At 26.3% G+C, this 19,367-nt stretch overlaps 6 protein-coding genes across 7 annotated transcripts; 4 read left to right on the plus strand and 2 right to left on the minus strand.

Moving 5' to 3' along the window:
• Positions 1–3,773: 3,773 nt before the first annotated feature.
• Positions 3,774–4,778, plus strand: OCT59_027820 (uncharacterized protein; the record flags this gene model as incomplete). The annotated part of the gene is made up of 1 exon (XM_025309852.2): positions 3,774–4,778. One exon carries the CDS (start codon positions 3,774–3,776, stop codon positions 4,776–4,778), a length of 1,005 nt encoding a protein of 334 aa, XP_025188735.2.
• A 1,640-nt stretch (positions 4,779–6,418) lies between these two features.
• OCT59_027821 (uncharacterized protein) lies at positions 6,419–7,243 on the plus strand (the record flags this gene model as incomplete). Its single annotated transcript, XM_025323964.1, has 1 exon — positions 6,419–7,243. The coding sequence occupies one exon, from the start codon at positions 6,419–6,421 to the stop codon at positions 7,241–7,243; it is 825 nt and encodes a 274-aa protein (XP_025188736.1).
• A 1,359-nt stretch (positions 7,244–8,602) lies between these two features.
• On the minus strand, positions 8,603–9,101 carry OCT59_027822 (uncharacterized protein; the record flags this gene model as incomplete). The annotated part of the gene is made up of 2 exons (XM_066137242.1): positions 8,603–8,833; positions 8,994–9,101. 2 exons carry the CDS (start codon positions 9,099–9,101, stop codon positions 8,603–8,605), a joined length of 339 nt encoding a protein of 112 aa, XP_065993649.1.
• Positions 9,102–10,957: 1,856 nt separating this feature from the next.
• On the minus strand, positions 10,958–12,508 carry OCT59_027823 (uncharacterized protein; the record flags this gene model as incomplete). Its single annotated transcript, XM_025309853.1, has 1 exon — positions 10,958–12,508. One exon carries the CDS (start codon positions 12,506–12,508, stop codon positions 10,958–10,960), a length of 1,551 nt encoding a protein of 516 aa, XP_025188738.1.
• Positions 12,509–13,485: 977 nt separating this feature from the next.
• On the plus strand, positions 13,486–15,264 carry OCT59_027824 (uncharacterized protein; the record flags this gene model as incomplete). 2 transcript variants are annotated; one of them, XM_066137244.1, is made up of 2 exons in its annotated part: positions 14,240–14,292; positions 14,358–15,264. In XM_066137244.1, 2 exons carry the CDS (start codon positions 14,240–14,242, stop codon positions 15,262–15,264), a joined length of 960 nt encoding a protein of 319 aa, XP_065993651.1. The 2 variants fall into 2 exon arrangements, with proteins under 2 accessions (XP_065993650.1, XP_065993651.1); XM_066137243.1 differs by having other exon boundaries at positions 13,486–15,264.
• Positions 15,265–16,795: 1,531 nt separating this feature from the next.
• OCT59_027825 (uncharacterized protein) lies at positions 16,796–17,110 on the plus strand (the record flags this gene model as incomplete). The annotated part of the gene is made up of 1 exon (XM_066137246.1): positions 16,796–17,110. One exon carries the CDS (start codon positions 16,796–16,798, stop codon positions 17,108–17,110), a length of 315 nt encoding a protein of 104 aa, XP_065993652.1.
• Between the last annotated feature and the right edge of the window lie 2,257 nt (positions 17,111–19,367).

The raw sequence follows: 19,367 nt of genomic DNA on the forward strand, positions 1-19,367 counted from the left end.
CTATATTAAGTTAATGTGCGGTGACGAAGTCACCGCCGTATAACATTAATTCTGTTACTTTCATTGACTAAACATATAAGTTTAAATTTATAACTTAGATAGGCTAAAGATAATAAAAATGATACTTTATTGGTCATATGAAATTTATTGTTATTAATGCATTTAAGAAAGAAAATTTTTAAATACTAAATTCTTATTCGCAAATTTGATTATAAGCAAGTCTGTGATTAATATGAACAATCATAAACTACAATATAGTAGTTACAAAGTATTTTTTTTTTTATGATTGGTACAAAAATAATAAATTTTTTTAATGCCAATATAAACCCAATTTATTTCACATCATACTGTGTTTTCAGATTTTTCACGTGATGATCTAATAAAATTATTGTTACGACGCGTGAGAAATATTGATGGCCAATAAAATTAACAAATTTAATAACTATGTTTTCTGTGATTCAATTAATTATTTTAATCTGAGATGACTATACATAGTTATAACCATTTAAATATACATAATACTAATTAAAGCATAAATTATTTGAAATGTATAGTTTATTCAATAAAACTCAAACTAACACTTGTTTAGCTTTATATAATTAAATAAAAGTAATATGTTTGTTCGAAAGTATAACTTTTAAGACAACTTTTGCATAAAAAGAAATCGAAGGAAATCTGTAAAACTTCATAACTTGAAAACCAACTCTTACCCGGTAAATATCATACTTATAACCTTGCAAGTGTATAGTTTGTCATAAAAAGTTTATAAAATCATGGGAAATTTGCGAGAAATAAACTTAACAAGAAACTTTTATTAGAGGAAATCGGGGAAATCAAAATAGATTTAAATAACCAATTTTTTTTATAGTTCATTGTATTGCTATTACTTATCAAATACATAGTACTAATGCTCTTTATTGCAAAGCTATGATTTATCTGGAAACTTAAGTGCATAACTCCAGGGATAGGCTGAATTTGTGCCTAACAATGGGATTTCTATAATCCTACAAATGTTTCTGATCGTAACGGTTTTTTACATAGAAAGCTACGTCTATTGATTCTACACTAGATTTTATCTACACCCACGCACATAAAGTATTGAGTTCCGCAATAGAACTTCACCAAGATGAATCTTTAGCATAAATTCCGAAGATTAGCCCTCTAGTACCTGTTCTTCCGAGGAAGGTACTAAGTTGCATTAAATGATTTTTTTTAATTTTTTTAATTACTGCTTGTTACTTTATTTTTGTAGGTGGATTTTCTTGGATACACATTTCGAAGGTAAATAGTTTCAAATTTTATTTTTTTCTTTTATCTTTTTGCGAAATGTAATCGACGTTTCTTTATACTGTTTTTTTGTAGGTGAATGGCTTCTTGGGCAATATTTCGGAAGTATGAAAAAGTTAACTTTTTTTTATTCGTTTGTATATCTTAGCTTCGAGGGTATTTTTTTTATATTTTGTCTTGCGGACGAAAATTCGTAAGTTCGTTCGAAACTACTATTTCGTTTTTTTTTTAAAAAAAAAATAACCGTTTTATTAACGTTTCGTTACTTTTTTAGGTTCCGAAATTTTGAAGTCTACGAAAGCGACTTCTTTTTTAAAGGTTTATTTCATAATTTTATTTTTTACTAGTTAAATGAAGTCTGATACAAAACTCTTACTATTAATCGAAGCCTTGAATATTTTGTAGGTAAAGCATTTAATAATGTTGTTATTTGATTTTCTGTTCTATACTTTTTTTTATATTCCAGGTTTCAAGTCTCGGATAAAATTTCGGAAGTTTCGAAATGGGGGATTTTTTTTTTGACTTTATTTAACTAAACGTTAATAATGTTTCTCGTTTTTAGGTTTCTCTCTTGGATTTGAACGCCCGATTTTGTTCAAAAAGTGTTGAAAAATAATACTTTTCATATGAAGTAATTCCAAGCATTTCTTTTATTGTATTATCGACATTTTGTTACTGACTTACCAGTCGTAAAATTTAAAGAGAGCTGGAAACAGAACCACGATAATATTTTATATCAAAATATTTTTTTTTTTTGGGCAAATCACATATATCCTATGTAATAGTTTATTTTCTTTACTCCAATACAAACGCCAATATGCATCATATAAAACAAACTGTCTACAACTCGAAGAGTATTACGCCAATAGGCTAAAGGTATTATTAGAAAACAACGTAATTTAAAATTATTATAGGACCTTATTTATTGGCTCTGGAGGATCCGCTTCTGTTTTTATCGCAAATTGGAAGAATACGAAGAATACGCCAACAAAATATGTAATTAAAAGATATGTCGATAAAAAGAGGTGCGTCTCCGTCTCTCCGATTACATTTTTTATCTTAATTATTATTTATAAAATATTTTCTTTCCAGGTTTATTTAACGAAATATGGCTAATTTTCATGAAAATATCTTTAAGCATTTGACATGTTTAATATTCTTTAGATGATGAGAATTATTCGCTTGTTTTAAAGGACGATACCATAACTTTGAAATGTGAAAACTAATTAAAATTCGTTAGAGATTGCAAGTGCGATTTTATGGTTACATGACGTAAAGGAATCATATACGTGAATCTTGTATTTTGTATTTTGTATTTACTATATTGCGTAATTAACATTCTTTTTTTTAGCTACCCTAGTGTTTCGGTTTTCGCCTAAATGATTTACAAAAAAAAGTTTCGGAAAATTTCGGATAGTTTCGGCCGAAACTTGGGCGAAACGTTTCGAATTTTGAAAAATGGAAATAATTGAAATAATTGCAACAATAAACTAATATCACAAGATTAATTACAATATTTTCGGATAAAATAATCGAATCATTCTGCAAAATAAATAAACGAGAAGAATTTATAATGCAACTAATAACTAAGTTTTTCAGGTATACAAAGATATCGGATAAAATCAAATAAAATCTTAAGAAAGGAAGCAACATTATAATTTATTAGCGGATTAACTAATAATAGAAATAAACAATAAAATATGTATATAATATATATATACAAACTACATACCTGATACTATATTTAATATAAATTGACCTTGTTTGATTTGATTTATATGAATTAATTTGTTTCTTATTTTAGTCAAGAATTCAAGCATAAAGCTTACATATTACAAATTTCATATTTTTCATATATTTAAAAATTTGCTGAATAAAATTTAGAATCTTAATCCTTTCTCCTTATTTTTAAATTATGCTTCATATATTTTAGATACAGAGAGCAAAAAAAAAAACTGTATATTATTGGCTAAGTCGTGTGAATTAATCGCACCTTTTTTCTTTGTTTTACAATGCAAGATAAAAGTTTTTTCATTATTATGAGAAAATTTTTATGATGACAAAAACTTTTTCCTTATTAATTCAAAATTTTTTTTTTAAGTGCTTGTTTGTTGTACTACGTTTTTCCAGGAAAATCAAATTCAATATTGTTTGTACAAAAATAGGTAGATGTGGCATACTGTATATGAAACAACATGAAACAAATTTAATTAACATTACTTTGTTTTTAGATAATAATTAAATTATAAAGTATAAATAACCTTTTAAATAAATCTTTTTAACATAATTTCAACTAAAATAATTTATTTTGTAAAGTATAAATAATCTTTAAATAAATCTTTTTATATAATTTCAACTAAAATAATTTATTTTGTAAAGCATAAATAATCTTTAAATAAATCTTTTTCACATAATTTCGAAGTAGCTTATTTACAAAATATAAATAATCTTTAAATAAATCTTTTTTACATAATTTCCATTAAATTATGAAGAAACTTCCTATTTTAATTGTTATAATAACCTTAATAATTTTACTTCAATTTGTATATGAAGTAAATACTCAAGAAGGTGTTCCACCAGCGGAAGATCCTTCAGGAGATCCATCTCAATTTCCTGCACCAGCAATACCTCCACCAACAAAAATAAATACATTAGTCACAGCAATACCACCAATTTCAACTCAATTTCCTGCACCAGCAATACCTCCACCAACAAAAATAAATACATTAGTCACAGCAATACCACCAATTTCAACTGGAAAATTATTACCATCAGCAAGACCATCAGTATCACGAACATTACCAATAAATCCTTCAGAAGGTCTTATTTCAACTGGAAAATTATCACCATCAGCAAGACCATCAGTATCACGAACATTACCAATAAATCCTTCAGAAGGTCTTATTTCGACTGGAAAATCACCATCAGCAGGACCATCAGGATCACGAACATCACCAGTAAATTCATCAAATCCTTCAGAAGATGTTAACTTTACAACTTTTATAATAGCTGCTTCAATTATTGGAGGGACAGTTAGTAATTTGATTTTAATTTTCATAGTTGGTTTATGCTACTTTTTATTGAGAATGTATAAAGATAAAAAAGAAAATTCTAAAGCAATTGCGACCCCTGGACTGAATAATAACGAAAATGAATTATATGATGAACCGATCCCTACAGAATTAATAATTTCGAATCATGGACAAGAATTTATACCAAATTCACCAAATTATAATAATAATCAACAAGGGATAACACGTGAATTAGGAAACAACTTAACAAACAATGAAATTATTCAAAATATCAGACAAGGAAATTTATCATCATTTAATATAGATGAAGATATTATAGATCAAATGAAACAAGATATTCTACAAGATATCAAACAAGAATTAAAACAAAATATAAAATCAAAAATAATGACATCATTTGTTAGAGATAATGATGTTGAAGATGATAGTAGTAGTAGCAGTAGTAAAAATCATACTTAATTGGGAATCCGTATAAGAACTGGTAAATTATTATAGTAAAAGTGGTGCAAATACTATGAATTTATTAATAAATTTAATAAATGGAATCCAAAGTGCATAGTAAATTTATGAAATGAAATTTTTAATATTATATTATTATAACAGTACTTCAATTAGAAGGAATTTTGGATTCTAAAACTGCAAAAATTATTATAATTAATAAAACTGTCCGGTTCTTATATAGATGACTAATAGAACATTAATTAAAGTTAATTGAAGAATTTTTTTCGCGGATGACAAACTAACGACTTATTTAATTCTGGCCGGAATTATAAATTTGGCCGAAATTAAAATTTACTGTACGTATTAGCATCAAATATATATGATTGTGAAATTTTTGCCAAACTGACAAAAACTTTCTTTTAAATGAAACATTTTCAAAATAGCGCTATAGATAATGAAAGTGAAGCCAATTCTTGAAAGTGAAGATAATTCCAAAAGAATAACACCAATAACAATTCAAATCCAGGGATAACGAATAATAAATTTACCGATTTTACTGACTCAGTGATTTCAAATAAAGTAACAAGGAATAAATTCATCAAATCATAATAACCAACAAGAAACAACACACGAGTTAAGAAATAATTCAATAGAAAATGAAATTAATTATTCAAAAAAAAAGTTATACCGAAAGAGTACAATAATTACTATATATTAATATGTAATGTTTAACACCTATGTAAAATATATATATATATTAATGAAGTCATTACCAACGATTATTTAATATAATTCACAAATGGAAATAAAAAAACTACGTAAAAATTTGATTACAACAATAAACTTATCATAGGACTAATTACAATAATTTTGGATAAAATAATCGATTATTCCGCAAAATAAATAAATGAGAAGGATTTATAATGCAACTGGTTTTTTAGGTATACAGGATATTAGATAAAAACAAATAAAATCTTAAAAGGCAAGTAACATTATATTTATTAGCGAATTAATAAATAATAGCAAAAATATGTATATACAGTAAATATATATATATATTAAAATCGCAAACTACCCACTATATTTAATATAAATTGTCCTTGTTTGGTTTAATTTTATATGAATTAATTTGTTTCTTATTTTATTAACCTCCCTCCTTATTTTTAAACATATATTAGCCAAAGCCAAAAAACGGGTTATTTGATCGTATATAATTGGCTAAGTCATGTGAATTAATCACACCTTTTTTTCTTCTGTTTTACAATGCAAGATAAAAGTTTTCTCATTGTTATGAAAAAATTTTATGACAAAAAACTTTTTCTTTATTAATTCAAAAATTTTTTTAAGTGCTTGTTTGTTTGTACTACTATGTTTTTTTTAGGAAAATCCAATTCAATATTGTTTGCACAAAAGTAGGTAGATGTAACATATATGAACAACATGAAACAAATTTAATTAGCATTACTTCTTTTTTTAGATAAATAATTAAATTATAAAGTATAAATAATCTTTAAATAAATCTTTTTTACATAGTTTCAAAGTAATTTATTTTATAAAGTATAAATAATCTTTTTTTTTTTACATAATTTCGAAGTAGCTTATTTTATAAAGTATAAATAATTTTAAAATAAATATTTTATATATAATTTCCATTAATTATGAAGCTTCTTATTTTAATTGTTATAACCCTTATCATTTTACTTCAATTTGTATATGAAGTAAATACTCAAGCACCTAAAGATGCTCCACTTCCTCCGCAACCACCGCCAGAAGATGCTTCATCAATAGGAGTTTTAGCTGAATCTCCTACACCAGCAATACCACCATTAACAAAAATAAATACTTTATCCACATTAACACCAATTTCGACTGGAAAATTATTACCATCATCAGGATCACGAACATCATCAGTAAATTCATCAAATCCTTCAGAAAGTGGTAACTCTATAGCTGCTTCAATTATTGGAGGGACAGTTAGTAATTTAATTTTAATTTTCATAGTTGGTTTATACTACTTTTTAGTGAGAATGTATAAAGATAAAAAAGAAAATTCTAAAGCAATTGCAACCCCTGGACTGAATAATAACGAAAATATTATTTCAAATCCTGGAATAACGAATAATGGATTATATAATAATGAACCAATCCCTACAGAATTAATAATTTCGAATTATGGACAAGAATTTGTATCAAATTCACCAAATTATAATAATAATCAACGAGGGATAACACGTGAATTAGGAAACAACTCAACAAATAATGAAATTATTCAAAATATCAGACAAGGAAAATTATCATCATTTAATATAGATGAAGTTATTATAGATCAAATTAAACAAGATATTCTACAAGATATTAAACAAGAATTAAAACAAAATATAAAATCAGAAGTAATGACATCATTTGTTAGAGATAATAATGTCGAAGATGATAGTAGTAGTAGCGCTATAGATTCTAATCATGGAAATAAAGCCAATTCTTGAATGTGAAGATAATTCTAGTTTAATGTATGAAATACAAGTGTTATAGTTACTTATACAAGAATTAAAGAAAAATCTGTAGACGTTTGTTAAACTTCAGCTATAATTTATACGATTTTTAATAAAATATCACACACAAATGACTTACTAAATAGACCTTTTACGTTTATTGATTTTATATTACAAATTTCGCTTATTGAAAAAAATTTTGGAACCTGAAAACATGATTTTTCTGTTTTTATATTCTTTATTTCACTTTTATTTCTTTTTGACATGATTAGAAAACGAACGTATTATGCTTCATATGTATTTACAGTATATACGGGAAGATTTATCTCAATTTTTTGATTGAATACATTAATTTTACAGTATGACAGAAAATAAAAGTTTAACAAAATTTTATATTTTCATATATATAATTATTTTTCATTTAATTGTACAATAGGAACTTTTTTATGCTTAAACTGATTATAAGCACGTAATACTTCCAATTTTTGTAAAGTTGTATTGACATATATATCAATATTTATTTAACAATAAATATATATTAATACTTCGATCCCTTGCTGATTACGCGTCATGCCCCCTGCAGATCGTATATAGATTTTTTAACAATACTATATAAATAAAAATACAATATTTAAATTTTTAACAATACTCTATAGTCTATAAATAAAATGTCATAATTGAATTAACAATACTATATTGTACTTTAATTGGAAAATAATATGATTTTATTATATTTTAGCACCATTTTTTAAGACACATGATAATTATAATTAGAAATAATGTGACTTTATTATATTATAACTAGCCAGTATTTTTTTTGTTCCAGTACCCACCAGAGAATACGGGACTGACGGGAGCAAATGTGGGAGTATTAATTAATAGCGTCATGGGATCAATGATCGGGGGTCGGAGCATATTATTTTTTTATAATTCAATTTTAATAATAAAATTAAAGTTCGTAAATGTGCGAAATGTTAGGAAGCTTATTTTTAATCGTGATTATCATAAATGGTGTAAATTATTATTAGATTAATGAAGGAAAATAAATCTTTTCACTCGATGTATTGTTTTAAATTTTATTTACTTTTTATTAAAAAATTACATTAAACTAATAAAATCAATATGAAAAATTTTAACAAATGATTAATATTTTAATAGATTTAATAATTAAAATTAATGAAATAAAAAAATACAATTAAAAAAAAAATTAAATAATGTATTAATTGAAAATCAAAAATATACTAAATAGGTGTGTATACGTTAAAATCAGAACATTCAAGAAAAAAGGTGAGCACCGGCATCTGATAGGTTAGCGTACCCATAATCAAAGCAGTAGTAGATCGCATGCTTTGATCAGTTTATAGAATTAGTCTTGTTAGTGAGATATCTGAGACGAACCTCAACCCAAAATTCTCTCGGTTCCCAATCTCCTAAGTTTTCCTCTATATAGAAATCAATAATTGATTGATTATCAATATTTCTGACTGTCTTGGTGGTTAGTCCCATAATCATGACATTTAACCCAATCGCAGGTATATCATCGAATTCCATATTATCAATCAACTTAACGGACATTGCATTAACCTTTGATATGTTTATGATTTATAAAATAAAAAAAAATTAACAAATTTTTGGTTGATTTCAAAAGGACACGCGCAAAACAATACATACACTATACCAACTGGCGCAAGCAATGAACTTTCCTTTCAAGAAAATCACCTGGCCTTTATTAAAATCATAAGACCTTTACTCTCAAATATAAAATTTTTGTCGGATCATCATCATTCAATCTTGCAACAGCCATAATTTCCTTTACCGTAAACTCCTGAGTAAGTCGTTGAATGTAACACATTGTAGAGATTTTTGCGGGTATATTCTTTTTGTTTAAGAGTAATTAAGAGTAAATAATTAAGAGTAAAATTTTTTTTTCTCTCACTAACATACTCATGTCATACATATATATATTTAAAAAGGGGGAGGCTATATATATATATATATATATGCTCCATAATGTAATTTTTAACTTTCAAAAAAATATTTTTTGTTTCACTTCATGTGGGAATTATTTTTTGTATTTCCATATTTAGAACATGTGTATAATTTTTTTGAAATAAATAATTACCTCATCCATATTTATATACATTGTGTCATTACAATTACTAAACGATATTGTAATAACTGCGGTTTAAGGAGAAGATTAAACCTGAATATTTCCTAAGAAGATAATTAAACATCATAATGTCATTGATAAATTCATTTGCGTTAAAAAAAACTTTTTTTCATTCATTTTAACAATTATTTTTTTTATTGTTTAATAAGTATAAAATTTTAATGTTTATTAAATATTTACTATTTAGTAAACATAAGATTTATTTGGTTTAATTTCGTGATGGTATACGCATTATTAATATTTACTAAATCAAATTGATTAATTGATGAGAAAATTCTAATTAAATATAATAATTGTTATCATTATTTATAAATTGTATCTAAAATTAATTTGTATATTAAAACACCAAAATTCATCAATTGATCGATAAGATGTGAAAAATATTTAAAAGTTTCTTTTATATATATAAATAATGAAAATACAAAGAAGCATGACGGATTGATGCATGGATATAATGATTTTTTATATGATCATATAACCAATGCTTTTTTTTATAGTAATTCCAGAGAATATAAGGGCTACATTTGTTACATGCATTAATAAAAAAAATATATACAGTACACTACATCACTATTTAGACAAAATTCTTTATCAAGAACATAATGTACAATGTCTAATCGTCATCATCTATATCATAACGAGACGTGTCAAATAAAGTATCCTTATGTTTTAGTGATCATAAATGATCGGTAGGGTGCGTTGCAACGCCCCTGCGTAAAATTATTATTAATAAATTTTGAATCAATATTTATTTTTGGTTACTTTAAGTTTATAAATTTATGACCCAATCATTTTATGCAATCATTTTATACTAATGATAATGACCGAAAGTTTGGTAAAAGGAAACAAAATTATTCAAAAAAAAAAATCTGAAACAAGATGCAACTCATACAAGCAATGAGAATATCAATATCGTCATATTAAATTGAACTTAAAAAAAACATTACAATGACGAAACAGGTTTATTGATACTCCGACCTACCCCTTTTTTTACAATGAAAAATGAGAAAAAAGATGATAACCCTACAACCCTACAATACACAATACAAAGTGTACAAAAAAAAAAAATGTTTGTATTTTGATAAAGTACAATCACATGTTAGCTGCGATTCATTTCGCGTTTTCACTGACGCCACCAGCCCACCACACTTTTATGATTATAGAAATTTGTTTTAATTATCGATTATTTAGTGATAACTTTTTGAACAAAATGAATAAATGTTTTTTTTTCGGATAATGACAAATCCAAACTTATAAGATTGAAAAATGTTATAACTGATAACCACAAATAATTTCCGATCGATGAATGTGATTTGCAAATCAGTCCTATGTTAAGAGAGTCACCTAAAAAAAGAAAATAAAACGAACAGTTACTAATAATAAAAATTTTTAATTGTTTTTATATAATTTATTACGTCTTAATAAAATCATTTATAACTATTATATAAGATTAATTTATATAATTACTCGTTATTCGTTAATTGTTTTATTGTTTTTTTGGCTATGATTGATCGACAAATCACCTGATCTCTTCGAAATCAACAATTCTTTATTCCTTCATTTTTTAAAATTAATTTATACATTATTATAATCCAAACAGTAACTAACAAAGCACTTAGATTTAGAAATATCTTATTGAAAATATCAGGAGTTTGTAAAAGAAAATAATTAATTAAGGAAGGTAAATAAAGCACATTAACGTTTATAAATTCTTCAATAATGAAAATATAAACTTGATATTTAGGCAATATATCTTTATAAATTTCTTGATTCTTCTTAATATATACTTCTAAGTTTCCTCTACGATATGCCATTATTAATATCGTAAATTGAATTATAGATGTAAGAGAAATAGTAATAATTAAACACACGACAAAACTTTGTGTAAAATTTTCTTTTAAGTCATTAAGTAAAAAACCAAGTACAATTACAAAGAGAGTTAAAGCTGTATAGTTTACTAAGAAAAACGATTGAATAAAAATTTTTTTGGATCGATTTTCAGTTGATCGATTTTCAGTTGAATTCGATGATCGGAGGGTTGATTTGAGATTTTTAGTTGATTTGGGATATTCAGTTGAATTCGATGATCGGAGGAGGGTTTCAGTTGATTTGAGATTTTCAGAATTCGATGATCGGAGGAGGGTTTCAGTTGATTTGAGATTTTCATTTGATATGGAATTTAGAGTTGGAAATTTAGCTTTACTCGTTTCAATAAAATCCGTCATACACGTTAAAAAGTGACTAAAAAAAGTAGCTTGTGTTGATGGTGGTTCTATTTTTTGTTCCAAAGTCTTAACTCTTTCTTCAAGAATTTGAAATTTTGGTTGATATACTCTTTTAGGGAGGAAATTTTTATTAAGATTTTCTTCAAGAGTTTGAATTTGCGTTTTAATGCTTTCTCCAAAAGATTGTTCAATAGTTCGAATGCCTTCCTCAAAAGATTGTTTGAAAGTTTGAACATGTTCTTCAAAGGATTTTTTGAGAGGTTGAATTTTTTTTTGGACGCTTACTTCAAGGGATTTTTTAAGAGCTTGAATTTGTTTTTGTGTGTTTTCTTCAAAGGATTTTTTAAGAGTTTGAATTTGTGTTTTGAAGCTATCTTCAAGGGTTTGTTTAACAATTTTAATTTGTTCATTTTGTGCTTTGACAATTTCTTTAAGAGCTTGTTTAATGACTAAGATTTGCTTTTTAAATTCTTTTTCAACCTTTTCTTCTTCAGTTTTTGTTTTAGTTTTAAAGAAAATATAAAAATTTCCGATAATTTCAATTCCAAATAAAACAACTACAATATGCTGTAAAATTTTAATAAAGTTAGAAACTTTTCTAACTGGTGAAAAAATAAAAGCTAATTCTTGTTGTATGCAAATGTTAACAAAATATACAATTGACCTAGTTAAGTAAACTAATGTACTTGAACCATAGTCATCATATTCGTAGTCTACGATTACAAAAATGATTAATGGAACCATAAAATTGATTAAAACATCAATATAACCTAAGAACGCTTTTTGAGCGTAATCATCAGCAGATACTTGCGCCGAAACAAAAGGGCACAAAAAAGTGATAAAGATAATAAATAAAAAGGGCATTTTGTCGTGAATGATGGCGAAAAAAAGTAAAAAAAAATTTTTTATCTGGATTTATATTTAATTTACATATTTGAATTGCTCTATGCAGAAATAGAAATGTGGAACCTCTTCTACTTGATCACGCACCTCAAATATAAAAAAAAAAACTTTTTTTTAAAGAAATGTAACCAATGATTCTTTTTACTTGCATAAAAAAGATATACAATAGTAGAGCTCGGCCGAATTTAATACAGTGTTACATGTAAACTTTTTTTTCTGAAAGCTCAAAAAAAAAAAATCTATATATAAATAAGATCATTTGTACTTCGATGCGCAGTCATGCACGTGCATGGTGCGTGTACAGCATGGTAGTTTCCGCCTTAATTATATTTAAAAGTAATGTTTAATCAAATTTCCTTTATAAAAAAATCAAAACTAAACTAAAAAAGTATCAACAAATGAAAAAAAAAATGTTTCTTTTTTCAAATCTCCCGATTAAAGAACGTCAATAATAATTTTTTTTTTTTTCATAGAATTCAACTTAATTATGATTAAATAGCGCCCAATTTTTGAAATTCAATGCATTTCAAGATAATGATTATAAATATAATAATATAATTATTTATAATTAACAAACATAATTAAATTACACATGTACAGTATATATCTTATTCATTGAACATAAATCATTAAGAGGTATAGTACAAGGGATTTAAACTAATTGTACAAGATTATCATAAAAATTTTTTCATTACTGTTTTTCAGCATTGGTTGCCAAAAATATGTAGAATGCAAAAATTATTCAGGTGTACAACTGTACAATCTGTACGTTACGCCGTTATTCCTAATTCTCTATTTAATTGATCTAATATGGAATATTCAATGAAAACGGTGATTTATTTAGTTTAATATAACCTTGAAAAAAAAATATTTAAATTTTTTTTTTTCGCCATCATTCACGGTAGATTGTAATTATTTCGCTTATTTCAACCATAAAAATGTTCTTCGTTATTATCTTTATTTGTTTATTGTGTCCTTTTGTTACGGCGCAAGTATCTAATGATAATGATTATGCTTTAGAAGCATTTTCAGGTTATATTGATGTTTTAATTAATTTCATGGTACCACTGCTAGTTTTTTTAATCGTAGATTATGGCTATGAGTCAAAATCATTTGTTCGTTTATCTAGATCGCTTGTATTTTTTATCAATGTCGCCATACAACAAGAAATAGCTTTTATTTTTTCATCATTTAAAGTTTCTAACTTTGTTAAAATTTTACAACATATTGTATTTGGTTTATTAGGAATTGAAATTATAGGAAATTTTATTATTTTCCTTATTATTAAAAAAGAGAAAACAGAACCCAATCCATTAGAAATTTTAGAAAAAAAATTTGAAAAAAAGTTCAAAGGGGAAATTTATGACCTTAAAGAAACTCTCAAAAAAGCTGTCAAAACACAAAATGAACAAATTCGAACTTTTGAAAATAGCATTAAAACACAATTTCAAACTCTTAAAACTCTTCAACAAACCCTTGAATATAAGTTTAAATTACAAATTCAAAATCTTAAAAAATACTTTGATGAAAGTATTCAAATACTTGAAGAAATTCATGAATCAAGATGGAAAATTTTTACCCAATTTTTTGCTCAAATCATTCAAATCATTCAAATCCTTAAACAATTTTTTGATGAATATATTAAAACACAAATTCAAACTCTTGAAAATATTTTTCTCACTAAAAGAGAATATGAACCAAAATTTCAAACCCTTAAAAAAAAAGTTAAAACCCTTGAACAAATAGTAGATCCATCATCACAAAATAAAACACCGATAGATAAGGTAAACACATCGGAATCAGCTTCTAGTGATATAGAGGGAAAGTTGAATAAAGTTAAATTAGAGTTTAATGAAGCTAAATTAAAGTTTGCTGATAGTGATATAGATGGAAAGTTTAATAAAGCTAAATCAGAGTATGATGAAGCTAAATCAAAATTGAATAATGCATTTGAAGAAAATTTTGATAATACACAAGAGTTGAAACTTCAAGAAAAGTTGAAACTTCAAGAAGAGTTGAGACTTAAAGAAGAGTTGGAACTTCAAAAAAAGTTGGATGGTATGTTTCAGGATGTATATATAATTCAAGGAAAGGATGATATATTTCAAGAAAAGGATGATATATTTCAAGAAAAGGATGATATAATTCAAGGAAAGGATGATATATTTCAAGAAAAGGATGATATATTTCAAGGAAAGGTTGATGAAGGAAAGTCAAGTAAAAATTTTAACAAAGAAAAAATTTTTATTGAGATGTTACGCTTAGCAGCAAAGTTCACAGCTTTAACTTTTTTTGGAATTATACTTTGCTTTTTACTAAATGATTTAAAAGAAAATATTACACAAAGTTTTGTCATGTCTTCGGTTATTTCTGCTTCTCTTATATTTATTATTCAATTTACGATATTAATAACAGCATATCGTAGAGAAAAATTAGAAGTATATATTGAGAAGCAAGAAATTTATAATAATGTAGTATCTAAATATTATGCTTATTTTAGCATTATTGAAGAATTTGTAAGCATAAATGTACTTTATTTACCTTCCTTAATTAATTATTTTCTTTTACAAACTCCAAATATTTTCAATAAGATATTTCTAAATTTAAGCGCTTTGTTAGTTACTGTTTGGATTATGGTAATGTATAAATCAATTTTAAAAAATGAAGGAATGAACGAAAAGAAAGTGGAGAAGAAAGAGAAGGATAACGTAGCATGAAAAAGTTTAGATTTTGATTTTCACTTACTAGATTCTTAAAAAAATTATTCTATTTTATTTTATTTATATTTTTCCTTACTAGATAAATATTAAACAATAGCGTTTTTTTACTGGGACTTATTTTTTTTTTGTTATCTGATTTTTGTTTCGTTCAAAAAAATTTACAAAAAACGGCAGTTATTATTTTGATATTATATATTATTTTATCGTATAGTACTTCAAATTTTCGACACATCCATCATTCATAATGTTGGCCAACTTTCTTAATGCATTAGGCCGGTTGACATCTGAAGCAGTTAACATCTGGCGTATAAAATACGAAGTACAATAGACATAATTATTGTGATTTGCTGTGTTTTTTTTTCTCAATAATCGGTTAGTTTCGTTGTTTTGAGTAACATTTATAATTTTACTTCAATAATGAAAAAGAAACAGTATTTCTGTTAACATTATAAATAAAATAATTGCGAGATTTGATATTACTCATCTCCATGTCACAAATTGTCAAAATTTTCAAAAATGTTATTTATGACCCTTGTTAGGGCTCTAAGTAGTAAATTTGTATAGCAGGCAAAATTACCTTTTTTAAATTTTTCGTCAAAAATTAAGTTGTTCCTTTTTTGGAAATGATCGGCAAACGATCGGCATGACGCTCTATTAAATTTAGGTTTTTTTTTATGACGATTAGATCTTTGGGATTTAAACATCTTCTTTGCCTTTGGTGTCTTGCACTTCCCTCAATGAGATCAGTAAGCGATTGAGATAATGCTCAAGAAACAATCAATTGAAGCAAAATAAATAAAAATGGCAATCAACACGAGACTTAAATGATCATCACTCTCAGTTTTTTAGCCAATCAAATCGTGTAATGAATCAGTGCTTGAGAACGGCCTAGAGAACGGCCTTGAGAATCCTTTGGGATTTAATTACCTTTGTTTTTAGTTTTTGATTTTAATCTTTGGGACTTTGTTTTTTCAATTTTGGTTTTTTTTTTGGGATTTAATCACCTTTATCTTTGATTTTTCAATAAAAATTTTATTTGCAAAAAAATTAAAAGTCATCCATAAATTCACTCTTTTTCGAAAATGTTATTTATAAAACAATTTTTGTCATTGGTAAAATAAAATATGATGAAGGTGGGAAAATTTTATTAGATATGAAGGCAATAATAATGAATATGTTATTGTTTTGCCAGAGAAAATCAGTAAGTTTCCAAATAGTGTAAATTATCAAATAGCTATTTTTAATTTTTTTAATAACTACTTTTAATACAGGAATTCAATTAACTATTTTTTTTTAAAAAATTGCTGAACTTTCTAGCAAAATAAGCATCAGTAAATTTTTTGGGACATGGATCCTTAGAGATTCCTTAAATTGTCCTGGAATCCTTAAGGATCCAATAATTTACTAAATTATAAAGATCTTTAAGGATTCTATGAATTACTGGATCCTTAAGGATTCCTAAAAAAAAAAAATCTTTAAGGAATCCAGACTGACATACGTAATACTGTAATACGAAATATAGTTGACCATGATTGACTCGAGTCAAATATATATCATCGGAGAAAATTTTCCTAATGAAGCTCCAAAACGGCGTTATGAATTACCAGAACGATCAACAAAATGTGACGAACCAATCCGAAGCATCAAACCAACCACGTGCAAACTCTTCTGGGAGATTACAACTCAATGTCTTTTTATTATGTCTTACCAATATATTTCCTTGCAGGCTCAGGCTCAATATTCAGAAGCATCAGCTTATCTATCTGGAGTTCTGGACCCAATTCAAGCAACTTTTCGACCGAATCAGGGACGAAAAAAGTTTAACTTGAAGGATTTGTATTAATTATAGTATATATTTTAATTTTAATTAAATTATGAATTTCTTTTAATCATTCTATGGTCCAATGTACGAATTATTATGTAAATAACAATAATATAAAGAAAAAAATACTGATAAATTTTCATTTTTACTTAACCAGCCGGGCTCTTTCTTATATATTTATAAAGATTGATTTTTAAACATGTATATTCATGTTTATTATAAGTCACGCGATAACTGATAGTGTGATTAACAAAAAGAAATATTTTTGAAAATAACTTGTCAAAAACTTTGTTCCCTTAACTGAATATTTTTTAATTTTTACAATATATGATAATGCTTTGATATAAAATATTAAATAAAAAATTAATTTTTTAAAAATTAGTACTGACTGTGCCGCATTATTTTTTCATTAAGTATTATAAATCTATTTATTAATATTAACGTCTTGCAAAAAATTCTTTTTGTGTCTACACTCTTGTAAAAGAAAAAAAAATAATGAAATAATAGCGTGTTAATGTTTTTAATTTTCAGGTCAAAAAAAGAATATGTTTGTCATACATCCCTAGCCTTAAATCATGGAAATTTTAATCTTTCTAACATGGATATCCGTGAATGTATCATTTCACGGAATTTTACGAAAGCCACGGAGAAATAATGGAAATATTCGGATAAAATTTTTTAGGGCATAATCATGTATATTTTGACCGGGTCAAGAAAGTAATACGAGGAGGGTCAAGAAGGTAATTTTTGCGATAAGTGCAGAAGACGAATCCCTCAAAGAAAAAAGCTAGAATAGCCTAAAGAGGTGATATAATCCGTAGTTGATGATCGTGCCTCCGTAATTTTGTGGTGTTGTGGGTTATGGGGTTGTGCCGTTGTGGGATACTCTAACTTTTTTCGTCTTTAGGTACAAGCACCGGTCTGGATCTTAACATTTCTTTTTTTTTCCAGAAACAAGAGGTATATACATGATATCATTTTCATGCACAGCGCCTTCGACCAAATGTTCCCAGATTTATAATTTGATGTTGGGTTCACTATTCCAATTTTACAAGCATCGATAAGTAAATACATAATCTTTGTATGTATAAAGAATCACAGATCTGTTTTGACAAGCAAACGCCTCACTATAAAAAAAATAATAATAAAAAATAATGCAAAACAAATCTATTTTATTTACTTTACACTTACTTCACTCTGCACTTGCTTTGCAAAAAAACACCTTGTAGGCGTTGTGGCACATCTTTGAGACTTCACACTTTTTTATTCTTCTTAGCGCATGTTTCTTGAATTATGTCATCATGAAACCAATTCTCCAATGACTTCCTATACGTGATAATAAAATTGCTAATGAGCTTTCCACACGTATATCCGAAATTAACGAAATAATACGGCACGTGATGGAAGTATTACTACGGAAATCGAAAGAATCCTTACTTGATGTCTACAGAAAACTTACCGCAGTAGTTAATATTAAAATTGCCAACGAACTTTTCACATGTCTTTCTGAAGTTAATTCTACTTTCACTACGGAGCTCGGCAGAATAAACAATGAACTTAATCGCTAAAATCAATTCACGTGATGCTGGCTACATCTCTGAAATTTTATCAATGGTGACCAAATTCATAGTTTTGCGAAACTCTCCGAAATGAAATGATCCAACGTTATGCAATTGTTACCCAAAAACTCCAAAGACTTCAGGTCGAATTTGATCAGCTGAGCGTGGCCAATCAATCCGACCTACCTCTAGTAGCGAAAGTTCTTCTAGTCGATTATCCGATTCATCTCTTGAAAAAAATAGAAACCGTTTTAAGCGAGTTTTGCAGTAAATTTTTTATTTTTATGAGAAATCAAGCTTAGCACATGGTGCCGTGTATGCAATATGCAATAAAATAACACTAGCGCTAAAGAAATTTTTTTCATAACTCTGGCAACCCCGGTCCTATTACGATACACCGCATAAAATTCTGCGTGGTATAACAGCAGATTAAAAACCTCTACACATCACTGAAATAAACTCTGAAATAAAATCTCATCGAGCTTGAAAAAACATATTTAGCCTTACGTAATATTTATTCAGTAAGATTTTAAAAGCTGATCATTTTAATGAATTATTTGAATCGAGATTTTCAAGAGACCCAACATCTAAAATATATAATATATAAAAAAATGCCACCCCGTATTACTTATATAATAGCCTAAGGATTTTTTAGACTTAGCGCACCCTAATAATAGTTCAAATTTGAGATACAATATGCTAACTCTATAATATATTGA

The sequence above is a fragment of the Rhizophagus irregularis genome, chromosome 7 (assembly GCF_026210795.1).
Source record: "Rhizophagus irregularis chromosome 7, complete sequence".
NCBI lineage: Eukaryota > Fungi > Glomeromycota > Glomeromycetes > Glomerales > Glomeraceae > Rhizophagus > Rhizophagus irregularis.